Consider the following 19184-nt stretch of genomic DNA (forward strand, 5'->3'; position numbering starts at 1 on the left):
AACTAAGTAATCAATCAATCAACCAAACCAATTATCCAAAACACAATATTCAAACCAAGATAAATAAGATACAAGATTTCAGCCCTGAAAATATGAAAGTTTGATTCAAGCTCTGTGGTTAATTGTAATCCTTTTGATAATGAATTAACTTTCTCAAAATGAACTTCAACAAAAACATTCACACTCTCTCCAAAATTCAGAATTCAAATAAACTCTTAGTTAATTTATTTTTGGGTGTTTAACCAAGTAACGTACTCCCTTATGGTTTCCGCAAAGTATCACAATAAAAAAACTAATTTTTAGTGACAAAATTATTAGCGAAGGATTCAAATTCATCACTAATAGTAGGGTATTAGTGACGGTTTTAGTAACCGTTACTAATACGACATTATTAGTGACAAAATTAAATCCGTCACTAATAGTTTCACCACAAAAACCAAAAAAAATGCACCAAAATATTTTTCGCGCAAAAATTATTTTGGAAAAATATTAGCGGAAATTTCTGTGGTATTAGTGACGAATTAAATCCGTTACTAAAAGATAAACATTAGTGATGATTAAATAACCGTCACTACTATTATTTTTTAAAAAAGTAAAAGTTTTTAGTTTAGAGTATTAGTGACGAATTTAGAAATTCGTCACTATTGCCCCATTATTAGTGATGGATTTGAGAAACGTCACTAATAATTTCCTTTTTAAAAAAAATTAAAAAATTTTAGTTCAGAGTATTAGTGACGAATATAGAAATTCGTCACTATTGACCCCTTATTAGTGACGGATTTGGGAGCCGTCACTAATACTTCCTTTTAAAAAAAAATTAAAAATTTTAATTCAGAGTATTAGTGACGAATTTCGAAATTTGTCACTATTGACCCTTTATTAGTCACAAATTTGGAAACCGTTACTCATACTTCCTTTTTTTAAAAGATAAAAAAAAAAAAAAAATTATCTGAAACTACTAGTGAAGAATTTTTAAATTCGTCACTATTGCCTCATTATTAGTAACGGATTTGAGAACCATCATTAATAATTCCCTTTTTTTTTAAATTAAAAAATTTTAGTTCAAAGTATCAGTGATGAATATAGAAATTCGTCACCATTGACCCCTTATTAATGACGGATTTGGGAACCGTCACTAATACTTCCTTTTTAAAAAAAATTAAAAAATTTTAGTTGAGAGTATTAGTGACGAATTTAAAAATTCATCATTATTGTCTTATTATTAGTGACAAATTTGGGAACCGTCACTAGTACTTCCTTTTAAAAAAAAGTTAAAAAAAAATTTATCTAAAACTATTAGTGACGAATTTAGAAAGTCGTCACTATTGCCCATTTATTAGTGACGGATTTGGGAACTGTCACTAATAATTCCCTTTTAAAAAAAATTAAATTTTTTTAACTTTAATAAGAGCTGCCCTCTCCTTCGTTCCCTCCCTTAATCCATAACAAAAATGGCGCTGAAGGCTGATCTCCTGATTCCACCGATCTCCTCCCCTGTATCTCTACTCTAAGTCCATACTCTCCAGTTGCTCTTCCTCTTCATTGCCATCTTCCACCTCCAGCTCCAAGATGGTCACCGATCACATCGTGAAGCTGTTCGCGAGTGACCCCAATGGGAAAAAGCGCGAGGTGTTAGGGCTGGCAGGGCACACCCTTCCGCGAGCTTTGTCCAACCACGGCCTCATTGACCCTGCTTCACACCGCCTGGAAGACATTGACGCCTACTTCGCTGAGTGCGAGGTCAGCATCGCCCAGGAGTGGCTCGAAAAGCTCCCTCCTCCCTCCTACGATGAGCAGTACGTGCTCAAGAGGAATTCCAGGTCTAGGGTTCTCAACAAGCATTCCAAGCTCGGTTGTCAGGTCGTTCTCAATCGTGACCTCCAAGGTATGGTCGTCGCAATCCCCAAACCTAAACCTTGGGATACTCCCTAAACTCAAATCGACAAATTATGGCTTTTTACACCTGTGTTTCTCTTCATTTGAATAATTTGCGCCCTCTTGTTACTTAATGTGATTTTAAATGTAAATTGTGTAAGATTGCATGACATTTTGTATTTGTAATTTGAATTTCCTAGAATTTATGTTCTTGATCACTGATTTTGTGCATTTACTTTTAAGAATTTATGTTTTTGGGTCTTTTTTGGGGTTGATGTAGCTTTCGGGTTATTAAAGCCGCTAATAGAAATAGGAGCTCTAATTTTATTTTTAGACACCTAGGTGGGTGTCGATTGGGACAATGGAGAAGCCAAGCACGATGGGCCAGTCAATGGGGTCCGAGACTTCTAAGCTAAATTAGAGAAATCTGGGTCATTCGTCCGGCCACTGAATTTGACGACTGGGATTTCTTTGTTGGACGCTCTCGTGCTCAGATACAAGGTAGAGTCGACAAAGGAAGAAGAAGGTACAAGATAACAATGATTTATCTAGGTGATCCTTAATAGTCACTGGCTTCACAATGTTGGCTTTGAAACATCTATATTTTTTAAAACTTTTTTCAAAAATAATTGTATTATTATTTTTATTGTTATTTCATTTTGTTTTGTGGAGCAGATGAAAACAGCTAAAAGGTATTTTAGGAATTCAAAATATCAGACTAAAATAACTGTAACATTCAAATGAGGAATCCCAATTATTTTAGTAGTAGATAGTAGTAGCCTTTCTGCATTAGGCTGTGTACACTGTGACGAAGTTCCCCCTACCCTAATATCAGACTAAAATAATTGTAACATTCAAATGAGGAATCCCAATTATTTTAGTAGTAGATAGTAGTAGCCTTTCTACATTAGGTTGTGTACACTATGACGAAGTTCCCCCTACCCTCACAAAGCCTTGTGGCCTGGGACGCCCTTTCCTTTTTTGTATACTAGGAGCCTTTGGTTATATTAACTTTATTATTTTACAATCAATCGAGCTCATTCATTTATAGATTCATATGTTGTCGGTTTGCAGCTAGAATGGTGATGTAGGATCTGAGTAATGGAACTGTAGGAAAACTTTTTGGAGGCAAAACTTTTTTAAGCCTTTTGTAATGAATAAATCATTATTATCAAATTCTATCAATTATTACCGATCAAGTAAAAACCTTGACTTTGAAAGAGACATTTGCTTTCCAAACAATAACAATCAAAGAAAAAGAAACAACATTAGGATCATCAATCAAATGGGCATGATAAGATTTGCAAGAAAAACCCTAGAAGCATTAGAATTTAGACTTGAACACTCTTCTATCTTTTTCTAGGACTATTGAAGATAATCAAGAACATTTAGCATTCATGTAAGATTGATAAGATCATTTACTTCTCTCTTATTCATAATATTTCTCCCAAATGGGATATTCCTAGAAATAGTAGTCCCATTGGAGATGAAGAAGCTAAAGATGGATGCATAACTATGGCTGGAGAGATGATAGAAACTAGGGAAAGCAGGAGAAAAGAATCTCCCCATAGATCCTTGCAAAAATGAACTCTCTCTTTTGCCAATTTTTACTTTGACCAATGGAAAGCGTTATGGAGTGTGGTGGTAATCTGGTTTTGCTTGTCAGTGAACATGCTTGTGTTAGGGCTAGTAAGTTAATTTATATTTTGGATTATATCTTTGTTTGGTACCACTTATAAGTACGTAAATTACTTAGCTCTTACAAGTACTTGCATAAATATTAATGTTTGGTTTATTATATGAAAAGTTTTATAACTGCAAGTGCTTATTAAAAACATGTTGAATAAAATATTTTTTGAGAAGTCGTTGGGAGTTGCTTATGGTATCTTTTAAAAGGTTCAACAATATACTCATAATTTAGTATATTAAATTATATTATGATGATATACAAATAGTAATTATAATTATATAATATTATTGTATATTATACATAAGATGTACTCTATGCAAATATATTTCATTTAAGCAATTTTATTTTGAGCCCAAAGGTGACTTCTAATTTTTCTATGCTTGTAGGTTGTGGTATGTGTTGACTCTATGAGTCCAATCTTGTTTTGATAATGACAAATCACTTGGTATTTGATCTGTGCATTGAGTTTGTGAACAGGACTTACACTAAGCATGCACGGAATGATAACGAGTCATAGAAGCCTTTAAGTAAAGCTTACAAATATTGGAAAGCACCATGGAACTCAAAGAGTACGAGAATTAAGATGCAAGCAGTAAAGTTCAAGAATATCTTGGGATGGGTATTTAGAACTCATGTACTTACATTTTCGTATGATTTAATTTGAGGCTCAACATAACTTAGAATGATTGTTAGGATTCATGCATTTCATGTACACCATTAGGGAACTTACATGGGCTTAGAAAGGTTTTTAAAATCATGGAAAACTTGTTTTATAAAAGACCCAAGAAAAGAAGCAAAGCATAATTTTAATTTGGAAATGAATAATTAAGAAAAAGGGGACTTCGATAGCCTGAACTCAACCTCAGGTGCCCGAAGAATTTCTTCAGTTGCCTGAAGATTAAGTTTGGTAGCCTGAAGAATTAAATGGGAAAATAGAACCTGACAGAGGTACTTCGGTCGCTTGACCATAGAACCTTAGGCGCTTGAAGTTGTCACTTCAGGAGCCTGAACCCCACTTCGGTTGCTTGAAGTCACGGGAAAGTCTAAAAATCAGATTTTTATTAAAAGGACTCATGAGCTATTTCATTGATCCAACGGCTGAGATCAATCCTAAGGGTAATATACTATATATTCTAAATATCTAAACCCTAGAACAAAGGTTAGACACACAAGAAAAAGAAGAACGCACCTTGTTACAAGAACATTAAAAATCTACCCCTAGTGCTATACGATTGCCTACTCTTCAATCTCTAATCTTCAAGCTTTAGCAAATCAACTCCGATTCTCAAAGGGAACTTGTTTACTCAACTGTACTTTAATATAGTATTGAGGTTTGATCTTTTAAGTTATTATTCTTAAGAACATCTCATCTCATCTGATCAAGTGCTCTTGACTATCATTAGAGAAGTTTTGATCTTGAGTGTGCATATCCATATAAAAATTGAGTTTTGAAAAGATCATTACTTGAGAAAACTTATTTAACTTGGTTGATTGATTTTTGATTCAAGTGGGTGTTTTCTAAAGGATTTATATTTTAGATATATTAAAGCTTGATTAAATATCCTTGGTACTTATAACTATACATTTAATTGAGGGATATTTTCTGAAAATTAATATACTCAATTTGTCATTGAATACTTGAAATAAAATTTTATAATTTTGATTGAGTGTGTATTCAAGACAAAGTTTTTTTGTTAACTAGATCACATCAAACATACTTGTGCATTTTTGCAAAGTGAACCAAGAACCCTAGTTGACTCCAAAACATTTTGAATATATCTATACTTGGGAGTTTTGGTTAAATAAGGATTTGTGTGTTGAAGCATATCATACATAAAACGATTGTATCATTTTCATACATTCATGAGCTTCAAGTTATATCATATGTTAATGTATTAGAATTTTGAATTGTACTCACCAGCTTTTGTTAGAAGCATTGTTTTGAGTGTTATTTTTTCAGATTATATTGTATACATGGTTCAGTATGTGAATCGATGTGTGAGAGGAGAGAGTTGTATCTCTTGTAAGCAACATAGTAGGAGGAAGTTGTGCCTCTTGTAAGTAGCGGATTGTAAGGGAAGCTCTGTCCCACTTTAAGGAACAGGGTTTTAGTAAATCCTTGAGTGGTTGCTCAAGGCGGGGACGTAGGCCAAGTTGGCTGAACCTAGTAAAACTGTGTTTGTCTTCTCTCTTCCCTTTACTCTTTATTTTCAGCAATGCATTTAAATTATTTATATTGCATGCATAAATTGGTTAGTCTTGCACAAAAGTAATTGAGTAATACGAATTTATTGGTAAATATATAAGAAGATTTTAAGCTGTGAATTAGTGCCAAAGAATTTTTTAAATACCCAATTCACCCCCCCCTCCTTTCTTGGGATTACACTTGATTCAACAGTTGGTATCAAAGCGGGTGTACATAGACGTAATTGTTAATTTGTAAAAAGATCCCGATGAATTATTTTGATGTATCCCCAATTGGTGCGGAACAAATCTCTACAAGACCTCCAATGTTTTATGGTGAAAATTTCACCGAGTGGAAAATGAGAATGACTATTTTTGTAAAATCCATGGATTGGAGAACTTGGAGAGTAATTGATCAAGGAAATCTAGTTCCTATGAAAATTATTGACAATGTTGAAATCCCTAAATCTAAATATGAGCTAAATGAGAATGACATGAAATTAATGCAAATAAATTTTAGTGCTATGAACATTCTATTGCTTGGTTTAGATACTAATGTTTTTCATGAAATCAAGTCATGTCAAAGTGCTAAGGAGATATGTGAAGAACTCGATAGGAGATTTGGAGAGACCAAAGGAAAGAAGTTCTCTACTTGGGAAGATCCATACTCAAATGATAAGGTAGTAGAAAACTGTGGCCTTGTTGCATTGGTTGATGAAGAGGTGCACTCTACTCATTCTACTTATTATTCAAATTTTCAAAATGATTCATGCAATGACTGTGATAGATCATGTGATACTTCCTTTTAGTGAATATTATGATGAATTTGATAATGATAACATGCTTTCTTATGAGGAATTACAAAAGGGATTTGCTAAGGCTCTTAAAATGTTAACAAAGATGTCCAAAAAGAAAATAATGTTGAAAAGTGAAAATAAAGACTTAGCAAAATAGTTATAAGAGTTTCGAGAGTCTCATACTTCTTGGGAAAAAGAAAAGACTGAAAAGGATTTAGAAATTTAGAGATTAGTTACCAAGAAAGAGGCATTACTGACGGATTTAGAATCAAAAAGTTGTGTTGAGAAAGAAAAGGACTTAAAAATATTAAAATTAGAAAACAAGAATGATATGATGCCAAAAGAGCTAAAAGAGTTAAGATCTAAGATTTCGAGTGATAATGCAAAAGATCTTAAAATATTTGAACTTGAATGCAAAGCAAACAAAGTGACCGATGAATTGGTAAAATTACAAGCTGTTTGCAAAGGCTTAAAGAATCCAAAAATTCAAGACCTAGAAATAAAGATAGAGGATCAAGTTAAGATCATCCAGACATTTACTAAGGGAAAAGAAAATTTTGACAAACTCTTAGGTTCCCAAAAGATGACCTTAGACAAAGAAGGTATAGGTTACAATGGAATTGAAAATAGGAGAAGAAAGAACCTATACATGGGGTATTTTGTTAAAGCATCAAAATTCTATGCTAGTACCTCCTTCGGTCCGTATGCACACACCACATGTGTATTATGTAAAAATAAAGGACACATTAAATTTGATTGTCCATTTAAAAGGAAATGTGTGAAGCTCAAATAGGTTTGGCGAGTCAAAGAAAAATGAGTACCAAACAAACCCCAAAAACTCCTCGTTAGACTTTAGAATTGAGAATTTAGTGAAATCAGTCACATAAACAAAGAGGGTCATGATGACTAATAAGCTTGGGAATAGTATATGCTTAAATTGTAAATCTTAGTATGTGCATCATTATACTAAGAATTCTTTGAGAAAGTTAAGTCAATATGATTCTTTAAGCAAGACATCCAATCTAAGTATCTAATGCTTTTATATCATAATGATTGGGTAAAATGTTAAAACATTGAACAACATGCAAATCTTGATGTATTCAAAGTGAAGGTTGAGAGATTAATTGTTAGAATATCAGGCATCTTATATCTTTGCAGTGAGTAACATACATCATATCATTGAAGAATTAATCCACTTCCAAATGAACGAAAGTATTGCTGGTTAACGAACAATTCTTAGTGCTTAACACATGCTTAAATATTAAAATCCTAAGTTAAGTAGATCAAGTCCAATGCAAAAGACTGGGCCTTAGGAATCAATCATATATTAAAAATCATCTAATCCTAAACTCACTTTTGGAGCCTCAAAGGATTAAAATCAGTCATCACTCTAGCCACAAGCACTAATAATCATAACCTTTATATCTTTCAAGTGCTTATTAAAAGATATCCCATTATAATCAAATCTGGGGCATTCTCTAAGGGAATAAAATTGTTTACAAAGACATTCTTAATGAATATTCTCGTTGTGCTTAAAACATAAAAATCCCTAAGTTTGATATATGATTAAGCAACATCCTCCATAAGAAATCTTTACCATACCATGATCATATCCGATGAAGATTCATCCATTATAGAGTCGTACCCTTGCTTAATATTGAAGACATACTTATAAGATACCGTCCAATAATTGGATAATCAAAATTATCTAAAGAGCAGTATTCCAAAATTTATATTATTCAAAATTGCTCTTTGCCCTATGTTGTTCGATATATTCTCTTCCACGAAAATATTTTGAATATTGTCCATACACAATAAATATTCTTCTGAACTTAATGATAATTAAACAGTTAAGAGTATTTGCAAAATCGCACTTCATAAGCTCTCAAACTTCAAGTCAAATCTATTAGAAGAGTATGAATGTGTCAAATGGCTAAGCTATATGCTATAGGTTTCAATCTTTATGATAATGCAAATGACTAGGAAACCTATGCATTGAGATTCATAAGAAAAGAGGTAGTATAGGCTTATAACCCTAAAGTAAAATAGTATATGACTTTGTGGTTTTCTAAGATAAAGTTGGTAAATTCGAGTATAAATCATTCAAAATGTGAGAATGCTTAGCTAAACTGGTGAAGAATGATTACAAGGAAAAGACATAAGAATATGATAAGGGTATAACTGAAGGGGAATAAATGAACTTGAAAATTTTATGGCCCTGAAATATAAGCATAATCACATTTAGTATCATATTTTGTGCTTACATTTGGTATCAAATCATGAATGGTATATATAAATTTTTGTGTGTATATTTGATACAACATGTTAACCATATGAGTGTTGCGTTAAAACTATACTGAACTAAACTTGTTGCTTGCTTGAAAATATTTAGGGGAGCTGAGCTCCATTCCTAGAGAAAGAGCATAAAGAATGCATGTGCATCATAGTATCACTATAGTTGGTCAAAATGTTTTTACAATGACTACTTATATGGCTTAACTAGTAGCGACATAAATCTTCGATAAGTTTAAGCATTTCATTTCATCTACAAAAGTATTAAAATTCATAGGGGCAGCATCTTGAAATGATTTTTTATCTTATTATGCTTACCAATATGTCTTGTGCTTAGATGTGCAGTGAACTTTCTGTGGAATGCACCCAATTATGATGACTCTATTGAATATTCAAAATGAAAAATATATTACATTGCCAAAAATTGCTTAAGGTAACCGCACGACCTTGTTTTGAAATGCATAGATATAATTAGAATCTGTATGGTTAGTCCTTCCAGTTATAATTCTTTTCGGAATGTACTTAAAGCAAATATCTATAACATAACTTGGTTTGAAGATCCAAAAGGTGAGAGATACGTAATAGACTAATTTTTTTGGATAAGCACTAAAGCGGGAGAGATTTTTCAATTGCATAAGCTACTATGTGTGTGAGCTTAAATGAATAAAACATTAGAGATACTTTTTTGAGCTAAAATAATCATGGTTGCTTAGAATCCTGTTAGATGATATAATTCAAGGGAAGCAACATCACTTACGATATAATCACTTGGTATTACATTATTCAATAATTGGACATATTTAAAACCTTAAGATTTCTAAGGGGAGAAGAACATAAGGGTACGTTTACTCATGATTTATTTATTTACACCTTTTTGTTGATGTCAAAAGGGGGAGAAAAATAGGGAGCAAAAATGATAACACACAAAAATCAGAAGCAAAGAAAAAATCAGGAGCAAAAATTAATATTGAAGTTATGCAAAGAGTGAGATATACAAATGGAAATCTAGCAGGGTGAGATATACAAAGGGGGAGAAATCTAGCATATTCATCATGAGCATATTTCATATCTCATGTGGATTCAGGCTAAACACTATGTATATGAATATGAGCATATTGTCATTTACTGATTATTTGATGCATTAATTGAGGAGGAGCCTTGTTAGGTGTAACCCATTATATATTTTTGTTCGTGCATTTGTCATCATCAAAAAGGGGGAGATTGTTGACTCTACGAGTCCAATCTTGTTTTGATAATGACAAATCACTTGGTATTTGATCTATGCATTGAGTTTGTGAACAGGACTTACACTAAGCATGCACGGAAAGATAACGAGTCATGGAAGCCTTTAAGTAAAGCTTACAAATCTTGGAAAGCACCATGGAACTCAAAGAGTACGAGAATCAAGATGCAAGTAGCAAAGTTCAATAATATCTTGGGGATGAGTATTTAGAACTCATGTACTTACATTTTCGTATGATTTAATTTGAGGCACAACATAATTTAGAATGATTGTTAGGATTCATGCATTTCATGTACACCATTAGGGAACTTACATGGGCTTAGAAAGGCTTTTTAAATCATGGAAAACTTGTTTTATAAAAGACCCAAGCAAAGAAGCAAAGATGAATTGTTGACTTAACTGGACTTTTCAATCCTGTTTTGGTGATAACAAAATGAAGGATGCTTTAACATATGATGTTAAGTGATGTGTTTTAGGTAAAAGAACTCTCAAGGCTGATAAGTTGAAGTTCAATGTTAATCTAGTGAAAGCTCCTTAGAATATTGAAGGCAATGAATGACAAATGAAGAAGCTTAAGGGCAAGCAAAACCAAAGTCAAAAGTGAACCTCAAAAGGCTGAAGGAGGCTGAAGGATTTAAGAAGACCATAATTAGAAGAACTGTTGTAAGTACTTCAAAAACCAAATGTCATTTAGATATGTGAAGCTCTTATAAAAAAAAAAAAAAAAGAAATTAAGAAACACTTTGTTTTAAAGAGCTTAAAACATGTTTTTGAAATTAAAGTAACAAAGGTCTTAAAGGAAGGAAAGTGTTCAAAATAAAAAATGAGTTTCTGATAAGCAGTGCACCTGACAGATGATTGTCTGTCTATGGATAGACGACTGGCAAGTTAAAGGGTTTAATAAAAGTATTCTGGGTTTAAATTTTAACTATGACAGATGACTGCCACGTGGAGCAAATTTTAGATCTCAAGGGAAGCTTCTTTTAAAATTTTGAATTTCAAAATTTAATCAACAATTTAATGTTTTTTCAAAGTTTACCTAATTTGATATGGACAACATCTTTCAAAATGTAGTCAACAATTTTAATATTTTTTCAAAGTTTACCTAATTTGATGAGAATGTTGATCTTTCAAAATTTAGTCAACAAATTAAATGTTTTTTCAAAGTTTACCTAATTTGATGTGGAAGTTGATCTTTTTATAAATACCTCTTTGGGTAATGAAAAAAACAAAATAGAGAAAACACAAGAAAAGAGAGAAATCAGAAAAAATTTGAAATTCATCTTATGCTGAAATTCTTCTGAAGTTCTTCTTTGCTCACATCTTTTGCTGGAGAGGAATTCTAAAATTTTGGTAGATTGAAAATATCAAAGTTTAGTTCCGGGTTGCAATTCCATTTCTTTTTTAAACGAACCATTGATGACTTCTAAAAAATTTAGAGCTTCATATATTCTATTTTGCTTTGGTTTTTTGAAGTACAATTTACATCTCAATTTGTACAACTTGCTCTAAATTTTGGGAGTATTTTTTGTATGCAGAATTTATATTATATTCTTGTAGATTGTGGCGATTCCAGGTTTGCTGGATCGTTGGCTACGCGAGGGATTATCACTTAAAGAGGTGCTGTTCTAGCCTCCTGAAGGAGTGTGTAAAGGTATTGTTCCACCCGGTAAAGGAATAGGTTTAGTGAATCCTTTGGTGGTTTTGCCAAAGGCAAGGACGTAGGCTGTGTTGAAGTCGAACCTCATAAAATCCTGTGTCTCACTCTCTCTTTCCCTTACTCTTTATTTTCAACATATTTATATTGCGTGGATGGTTTAAATTTGAAATCATATACACTACGTTTATTTGGAAATCAAAAAAACTTAAAGTTTAATTTTGATTTGGGTTACGGAAATCGAAAGGGAGTACGTTGGTTAAACCATACTTTACGGAAACCATACGGGAGTACGTTCCTTGGTTAAAACACCTATAGAAAATTAACTAAGAGTTTATTTGAATTCTGAATTTTGGGAAGAGTGTGGATGTGTGGCTGTACATCATATAAAAGAAGCAAATTTATTTTAACAAGCATATTATTCAACTACAAGGCTTGATTCATATTTATAAGGCATACATAAACAAACAACCATCCTAATTTCTTACTACTGTATATCTTAATTTTGGTTTGGTTGTTTGCCTTCAAATTGTGTTTGGTTAGTTTGGATAGTGTGGTTAATTGAAAGGTTGATTGGTGATTTAGTTGTTTAAGTGCTTGTGTTGTTGATTGTATAAAAGAAACCAAGTTGTTGTGTGTTTGACAAATTAAACAAACAAGTAAAAGAATTAGATAAACAATAAAAGAAGTTAAGTATTCTTAAAAGGAATTAAAAAGAAAGTTTTTAAATTCCCAATTCACCCCCCTCTTGGGAAGCTATCCTAATTTCAAGAATTTTAAATTGGAAATGAATAATTGAGAAAAAGGGGACTTCGGTAGCCTGAGCTCAACCTCAGGCGCCTGAAGAATTTCTTTTGTTTCCTGAAGATTAAGTTCGGTATCTTGAAGATTAATTTCTATGATATATTATGAATATATAAATCCTAGAACAAAGGTTATACACACAAGAAAGAGAAGTGTTGGCTTTATGGGAAGTCAGCAGTCAACCCTGTTGCGAGGGATCGTAGCAGTGGGCCCTAGCTCGACAGTGCTTGGCATGCCAGCCCGTCGGCACCCCTACTTAGAATTGGTGTAGCCCCTCATGTTCACCCGATACTTAGTGCGGGGCTCTGCGTTGCCGTTTAAAGGAAAAGGTTGTGCCCCTTCTACCACCAATTGGTTTTAGAAGAATCGGTATCGTTTGATCCTGACAAGTGGTATCAGAGCGAGGTCACAGGTTCGAGCACTCTTAGGGTAGCTGCTGGGGGTCATTGTTGGCTTTATGGGAAGTCAGTAGTCAACCCTATTGCTAGGGATTGTAGCAGTGGGCCCTAGCTTGACAGTGCTTGGCATGCCAGCCCATCGGCACCCCTACTTAGAATCGGTGTAGCCCCTCATGTCCACCCGACGCTTAGTGAGGGGCTCTGCGCTGCCGTTTAAAGGAAAAGGTTGCGCCCTTTCTACCACCAATTGGTTTTATAAGAATCAGTAGCGCTTGATCCTGACAAGAAGAGCACACCTTGTTGCAAGAACGTTAAAATCTACTCCTAGTGATATACGATTTCCTACTCTTCAATCTCCAATCTTCAAGCTTTAACAAATCAACTCAGATTCTCAAAGGGAACTTGTTTACTCAACTGTACTTCAATCTAGTATTGAGGTTTGATCTTTCAAGTTATTATTCTTAAGAACATCTTATCTCATCTTATCAAGTGCTCTTGACTATCATTAGAGAAGTTTTGTTCTTGAGTGTGCATATTCATATAAAAATTGAGTTTTGAAAAGATCATTACTTGAGAAAAATTATTTAACTTGGTTGATTGATTTTTGATTCAAGTGGGTGTTTTCTAAAGGATTTATATTTTAGATATATTAAAGCTTGATTAAATATCCTTGGTACTTATAACTATACATTTAATTGAGGGATATTTTTTGAAAATTAATATACTCAATTTGTCATTGAATACTTGAAATTAAACTTTGTGATTTTGATTGAGTGTGTATTCAAGACAAAGTTTTTTTGTTAACTAGATCACATCAAACATACTTGTGCATTTTTGCAAAGTGAACCAAGAACCCTAGTTGACTCCAAAACATTTTGAATATATCTATACTTGGGAGTTTTAGTTAAATAGAGATTTGTGTGTTGAAGCATATCATACATAAAACGATTGTATCGTTTTCATACATTCATGAGCTTCAAGTTATATCATATGTTAATGTATTAGGATTTTGAATTGTACTCACTAGCCTTTTGTTAGAAGTATTGTTTTGAGTGTTATTTTTCAGATTTTATAGTATAGACGGTTCGGTGTGTGAACCAGTGTGTGTGAGGAGAGAGTTGTATCTCTTGTAAGCAGTGGAGTAGGAGGAATCTGTGCCTCTTGTAAGCAGCGGATTGTAAGGGAAACTCCGTCCCACTTTAAGGAGCAGGGTTTTGGTGAATCCTTGAGTGGTTGCTCAAGGCGAGGAAGTAGGCCAAGTCGGCTGAACCTTGTAAAATTGTGTTTGTCTTCTCTCTTCCCTTTACTCTTTATTTTCAACACTGCATTTAAATTATTTATATTACATGCATAAGTTGGTTAGTCTTGCACAAAAGTAATTGAATAACACGAATTTATTGGTAAATATATAAGAAGATTTTAAGTCGTGAATTAGTGCCAAAGAATTTTTTAAATACCCAATTCACCCCCCCCCTCTTGGGATTACACTTGATTCAACAGGATGTTAGAATGATCTATGTCTTATTTAGGAGTTTCTTTACACGGTAATCCTTTCTTTATGATTGATTTTGGGTTCTTGCGTTTTCTAAGGTTTTTAAAAGTGTCAATGAGGGGAAAGGTGCTTTTTATTCTTGGGGGTCCCTGGGTGGTGTTGGGGGACGAGTCTATATTAATTTAATTTAGGCTTCTTTTGTTGATAATTCTTTTTTTTTTTTTTCTTTTTCTAAGATTCTGGTATGGGATTGGGGTTATTTTTTAGAGGATTATGTGGGGTCTTTCTTGGTGAGGAGTGGATTGGAGGAAAAATCATCTTGTGAGTTAGGAGTTATAGGGAGTGTAAAAGGGAGGGGGTTGGGTGGTTTTGTAAATGGTTATCTTGAGTATGCGGAGCTTTGATAGGTTCATTAGGTAGTGTGGGTTGAGGGATCTTGCTCTGAGTAATGTTGTTTTTCCTTTGTTAGTGGGTGGAGAGAGAGCATTTGCTAATCCTCTAAACAAGTTTTTGTTATGTGGTGAGTGGGAGGATGAATTTCCTAGTATTTCTCAAGTTGTTTTTTTTAGACTAGTGTTTAATCATTTCCTATTTTGTTAAGAGTATAACAAGGTAAAGTGGGGTCCTTCTCCTCGGTTTGCAAACATGTCACTTGATTATAAATCCCTTTATTCATTGCTTAAGAATACTTGGAGCGAGATTTTGGAGAGAGGTTGGGCGCAAGGTCTTAAATTTTGATGAAGGTTTTGATGAGTTTTACTTTCATGGGATCATGGGCAAAGACATTAATTCGACTTTCATCTAATTGTTGCTTGAGAGGGGTTGGTCTATGAAAGTTGCTGATTTTTTGACCTATTAACTTTGTAACTAGTGTATATAAGATTATCACAAAGGTTCTTGTTGATAGGTTGAGTCGTGTTATGGGCTGCTACTTTTCAGGCCCAAGGTGCTTTTGTTAGGGGTAGATAGGTTGTGGATGCCATCTTGGTAGTGAATGAGCTAGTGGAGAAATTTACTCAGCTGGAAGAGAAGGGGATCATTCTAAAATGGTATTTTGGAAAGGCTTATGATTGGGTTATATTGTAAGGAGAGAATGTTAGAATTGGTGTATTCCCAAGAGGGAGGGGGGGTGAATTGGAATTTTAAAACTTTTTCACCTAGGTTGATCTATTGCAACAACGGTATGTACACAACCTAGGATCAGTCTATATAGTTTCTAAATGCGTAGATAAATATACTGTGGAAATTAAGTCATACACATCATTCACTCATAACATACACGTGCAGTAAATATAAAATGCAGAAATATAAGCAAACACACGATATATTATCGGGGTTCGGCCAACTGTGTCTACGTCCTCGCCTTTAGCTCGCAAGCTAAAGGATTCTACTAAAGGCTCACTTAAGGGTGGAGCGACACCGTTTACAACCAGGTCAAATTAACACAAGGCTGATCTCAACCTTAACCAGGTCAATTAGCGGGGCTGACCTCAACCTACACGCCTTAACAGGACGACGCACCTAGCTTTCCTAATCAGGTCTAAGCCAATCCAGGACTATTCCAGGGCTAGTCTCCTTCTTCAGGCCCGTACTTGGAAATACAACAGTATTTGAAATACAATCAAATGGTACAATGAATAAGCTTTCAAGTAAAGCAGATGTGTACCCAAATACGTGCAATTACAAACACCACAATATGATTCAATATGTAAGCTCAATATAATATAAATGGTTCAACTCTCAAAGGTATTTTCTATCAACGTAATGCGTACGTGAGAGTGACAAACTAACAGTCTTTGTATCACTAGATATGTTCAATAAATAAGTTCACACAAAGATGTCATGTCTCCAGCATTTCAATCAGCAATATATCTCAAGCATGTGAGTATTTAAATGATGTATATGCTTGGTTTGCAAAAGGTGTGTAATCTTTGTATTCAGCTAATAATATATGAGTGAAAGAATATGGCAACTAAGATCACAATCACACAAACAAATATCTCTTCAAAATATTTTGCGAGATAAAAGTACAATAGATATTTGGAAGTGTTTAAAAAAATTTTGCTAACAAAAACAAATACACTCTTCTCAAGATCTTGCAATGAAGGTTCGAGCTTAGAAGATCTCACAAAGTTTTCTTAGGAAAGGCTTATTAGCAAAAGCCCCCTAAGAATCCTTAGGTTTGGCTCTCAAGAAAATCATGTCAAACAAGTAGCATAAGGAGAGCAAACCTATTTTACCAAAACACTCAATCAACTTACAAAATATGTAGGCAATGATAGAAGACAAGTATGAGTGGTTTTAGTAAGAAAATGAGTAGTATAGGGTTTTTATTTTTCAGAGAATTTTTCTCTAATCAAAGTGGCTAATCACTCCTTAATCTTTGCAAATGATCACATATATATAGCCATGGAAGAAAATTTGACCGTTGGGGACCTATTGGGTATTATTAGATAAGTTTAATGATGTTTAAAGCATTTTAACCCTGTTTAAAAAAATATTAACTGCGGTAAAAAATCGGGGCAACCCGAGAGGTCCGGTCGACCAGAAATGTCTACGGTCGACCAGGGGTATTTTGAACTGAGTGGTCGGTCGACCGGGGCAAGGCGATTTTCCAAATTTTCGAGATTCGGTCGACCAGACCATTTTGAACTGGCTGGTTCGGTCGACCAGACCATTGGGAATTCTCCCGAGGACCCTCTGGTCGACTAAGTAGTTGGAGCACAAAGTTGGTCGGTCGACCGGGAGGTCAAAATGTTGACTCCCAGGTGGTTCGATCAACCGGAGTCAAATAAACTGTAAGGGCTCGGTCGACCAGGGCTTTGGTCAACAGTTGACCCGGACCGATTTCGGTCGACCAGGCCAAAATGTACTGGCTTGCCTGGTCGATCGAAAGTGCATCATATGTGCATTTCGGTCCCGTTTTGAAACAAACAAGCCCTATTCAAGTGTCTAACAATCATATGTGTACATGTGTGTGTCTTAGGGTCATTTGGGTCCAAAATAGAGACACCTTAAGGTCTTTCTATGGTCATTTTCTCATATATGGTTTGTTTGAGCTTACGTAGTAAATCATACATGTAATGTGTGTGAGCTTATTACAAACCAAATACCTACTTACTATTACAGACCAATATAAATATATTACAATGCTGAATTATAAATTGGTCTTCAAGCTTTTCTTACTTTGTGCACATCTTGATCTTATCATTCTTAGTTCCTGCACAAAACCTCAAACACTCATTCGATACAATGAGTATTTGTCATAATCAAAACCGGGCGTGACCAATAAGGTCAACAGAGAAGAAAAGAACAGAAGAAGATAAAAAGAGGAAAATAGGTGGTAGTTTTTTGTATCTTATGTCCAACTCTAGGTATGCTTTCCTATATATTATTACTTATTAGTATTAGTAATTGAGTCTTAAGGACAAAAATGCCCCCATTAACCCAATTTGACTACTAAAATAACATACTCTCTTCTAGCACTCCCCCCAAGCTATACGTGTATAACTACCACCTAACCCCAAGTTGTTACAACCATTATAGAAGGTGATCTTAGGTAAGGCTTTGCGAAAAAATTTTTCCTGATCCATAGATTTCATAAAGTGGATATAGGTTCTCGTGTGCCTTGAACTAAATTATAAATGACTTATTTGAACCTATTAGGTACATGTTTTATAGTAAAATGTCCAATTTACAGACGACATGTTGCCAAAATTTTGTTAAAATTTTCCCAAAAAAAAAAAAAAAAAAAACCACGTACAATGATAACTATGATAAAATGAATGTTAAAATATTTTTGAAATGATGAGTGAAAGTTAAATGAAAAGTCATTTCTTTAAACCTTAAATTTGCATCTATTAACACACATGGCAAATCATTTGGTTTTAACTATGGATAAACATTATCATTTGTCCACCACCAAGGATATTCTGTTTTGAGAATGAGTTAAAGTGTTTACGTGCGTGGTTTGATGCATGCAACTATATATATTCATACGTACGTCATTCATATTCATTTCAATTATTCATTTAAGATTGAAAATTATTGTACGACGCACTCTCTATATTTTTTTTCCTGATTATACTGAGCGTTAGCTCTCCATTTGTATACTAATTTTTTTTTTTATTCTTAATTTGTAGAGTTTGCGGTTATCATAACATTAGCATGACGCCATGCATGCATGCACTACAGTCATCGGATGCAACTTTTGATTATTTCTTTGTAATTTTTATTGTAATTTGAACAAATGGAATTTTTGTATTTTAATTTGAATTTGTACTAGTATTTGTATTTGAATTTTGAATATTTTGAAATTTTTTTTGTTATTGGAACAACTATTATTTCTTTATTTTAATTGAATTTTTTTTGAATTCGAAATTTTGAATGATTTACGAATTTTGTAGTAATTATAGTTTCTACGTGAAAATATAATTACAGATTTTTACAAGAATTGATGATTAAAAAAAATTAGTATTAAAGATTTTTTATATTTTTTAATTATTAGTGAAAGATTCAAATAGTGATGAATTGCAAATTCGTCACTAAAATAAAGTATTAGTGAATGATTCAAATTCGTCACTAATAGTTAAGTATTAGTGACGGTTTTTAGATTCATCACTAATAGTAGGGTATTAGTGACGAATTACAAATTCGTCACTAATAATAAAATATTAGTGAAAGATTCAAATTTGTCACTAATAGTAGAGTATTAGTGACGATTTTTAGATTCGTCACTAACACCCCACTATT

At 33.6% G+C, this 19184-nt stretch overlaps 1 protein-coding gene across 1 annotated transcript; it reads left to right on the forward strand.

Moving 5' to 3' along the window:
• Positions 1-1497: 1497 nt before the first annotated feature.
• LOC131154018 (uncharacterized) lies at positions 1498-1932 on the forward strand (the record flags this gene model as incomplete). Its single annotated transcript, XM_058106504.1, has 1 exon — positions 1498-1932. A coding segment is annotated over one exon (435 nt), but the record flags the coding sequence as incomplete, so codon positions are not given.
• Between the last annotated feature and the right edge of the window lie 17252 nt (positions 1933-19184).

Source organism: Malania oleifera, chromosome 1 (assembly GCF_029873635.1).
Source record: "Malania oleifera isolate guangnan ecotype guangnan chromosome 1, ASM2987363v1, whole genome shotgun sequence".
Lineage (NCBI taxonomy): Eukaryota > Viridiplantae > Streptophyta > Magnoliopsida > Santalales > Ximeniaceae > Malania > Malania oleifera.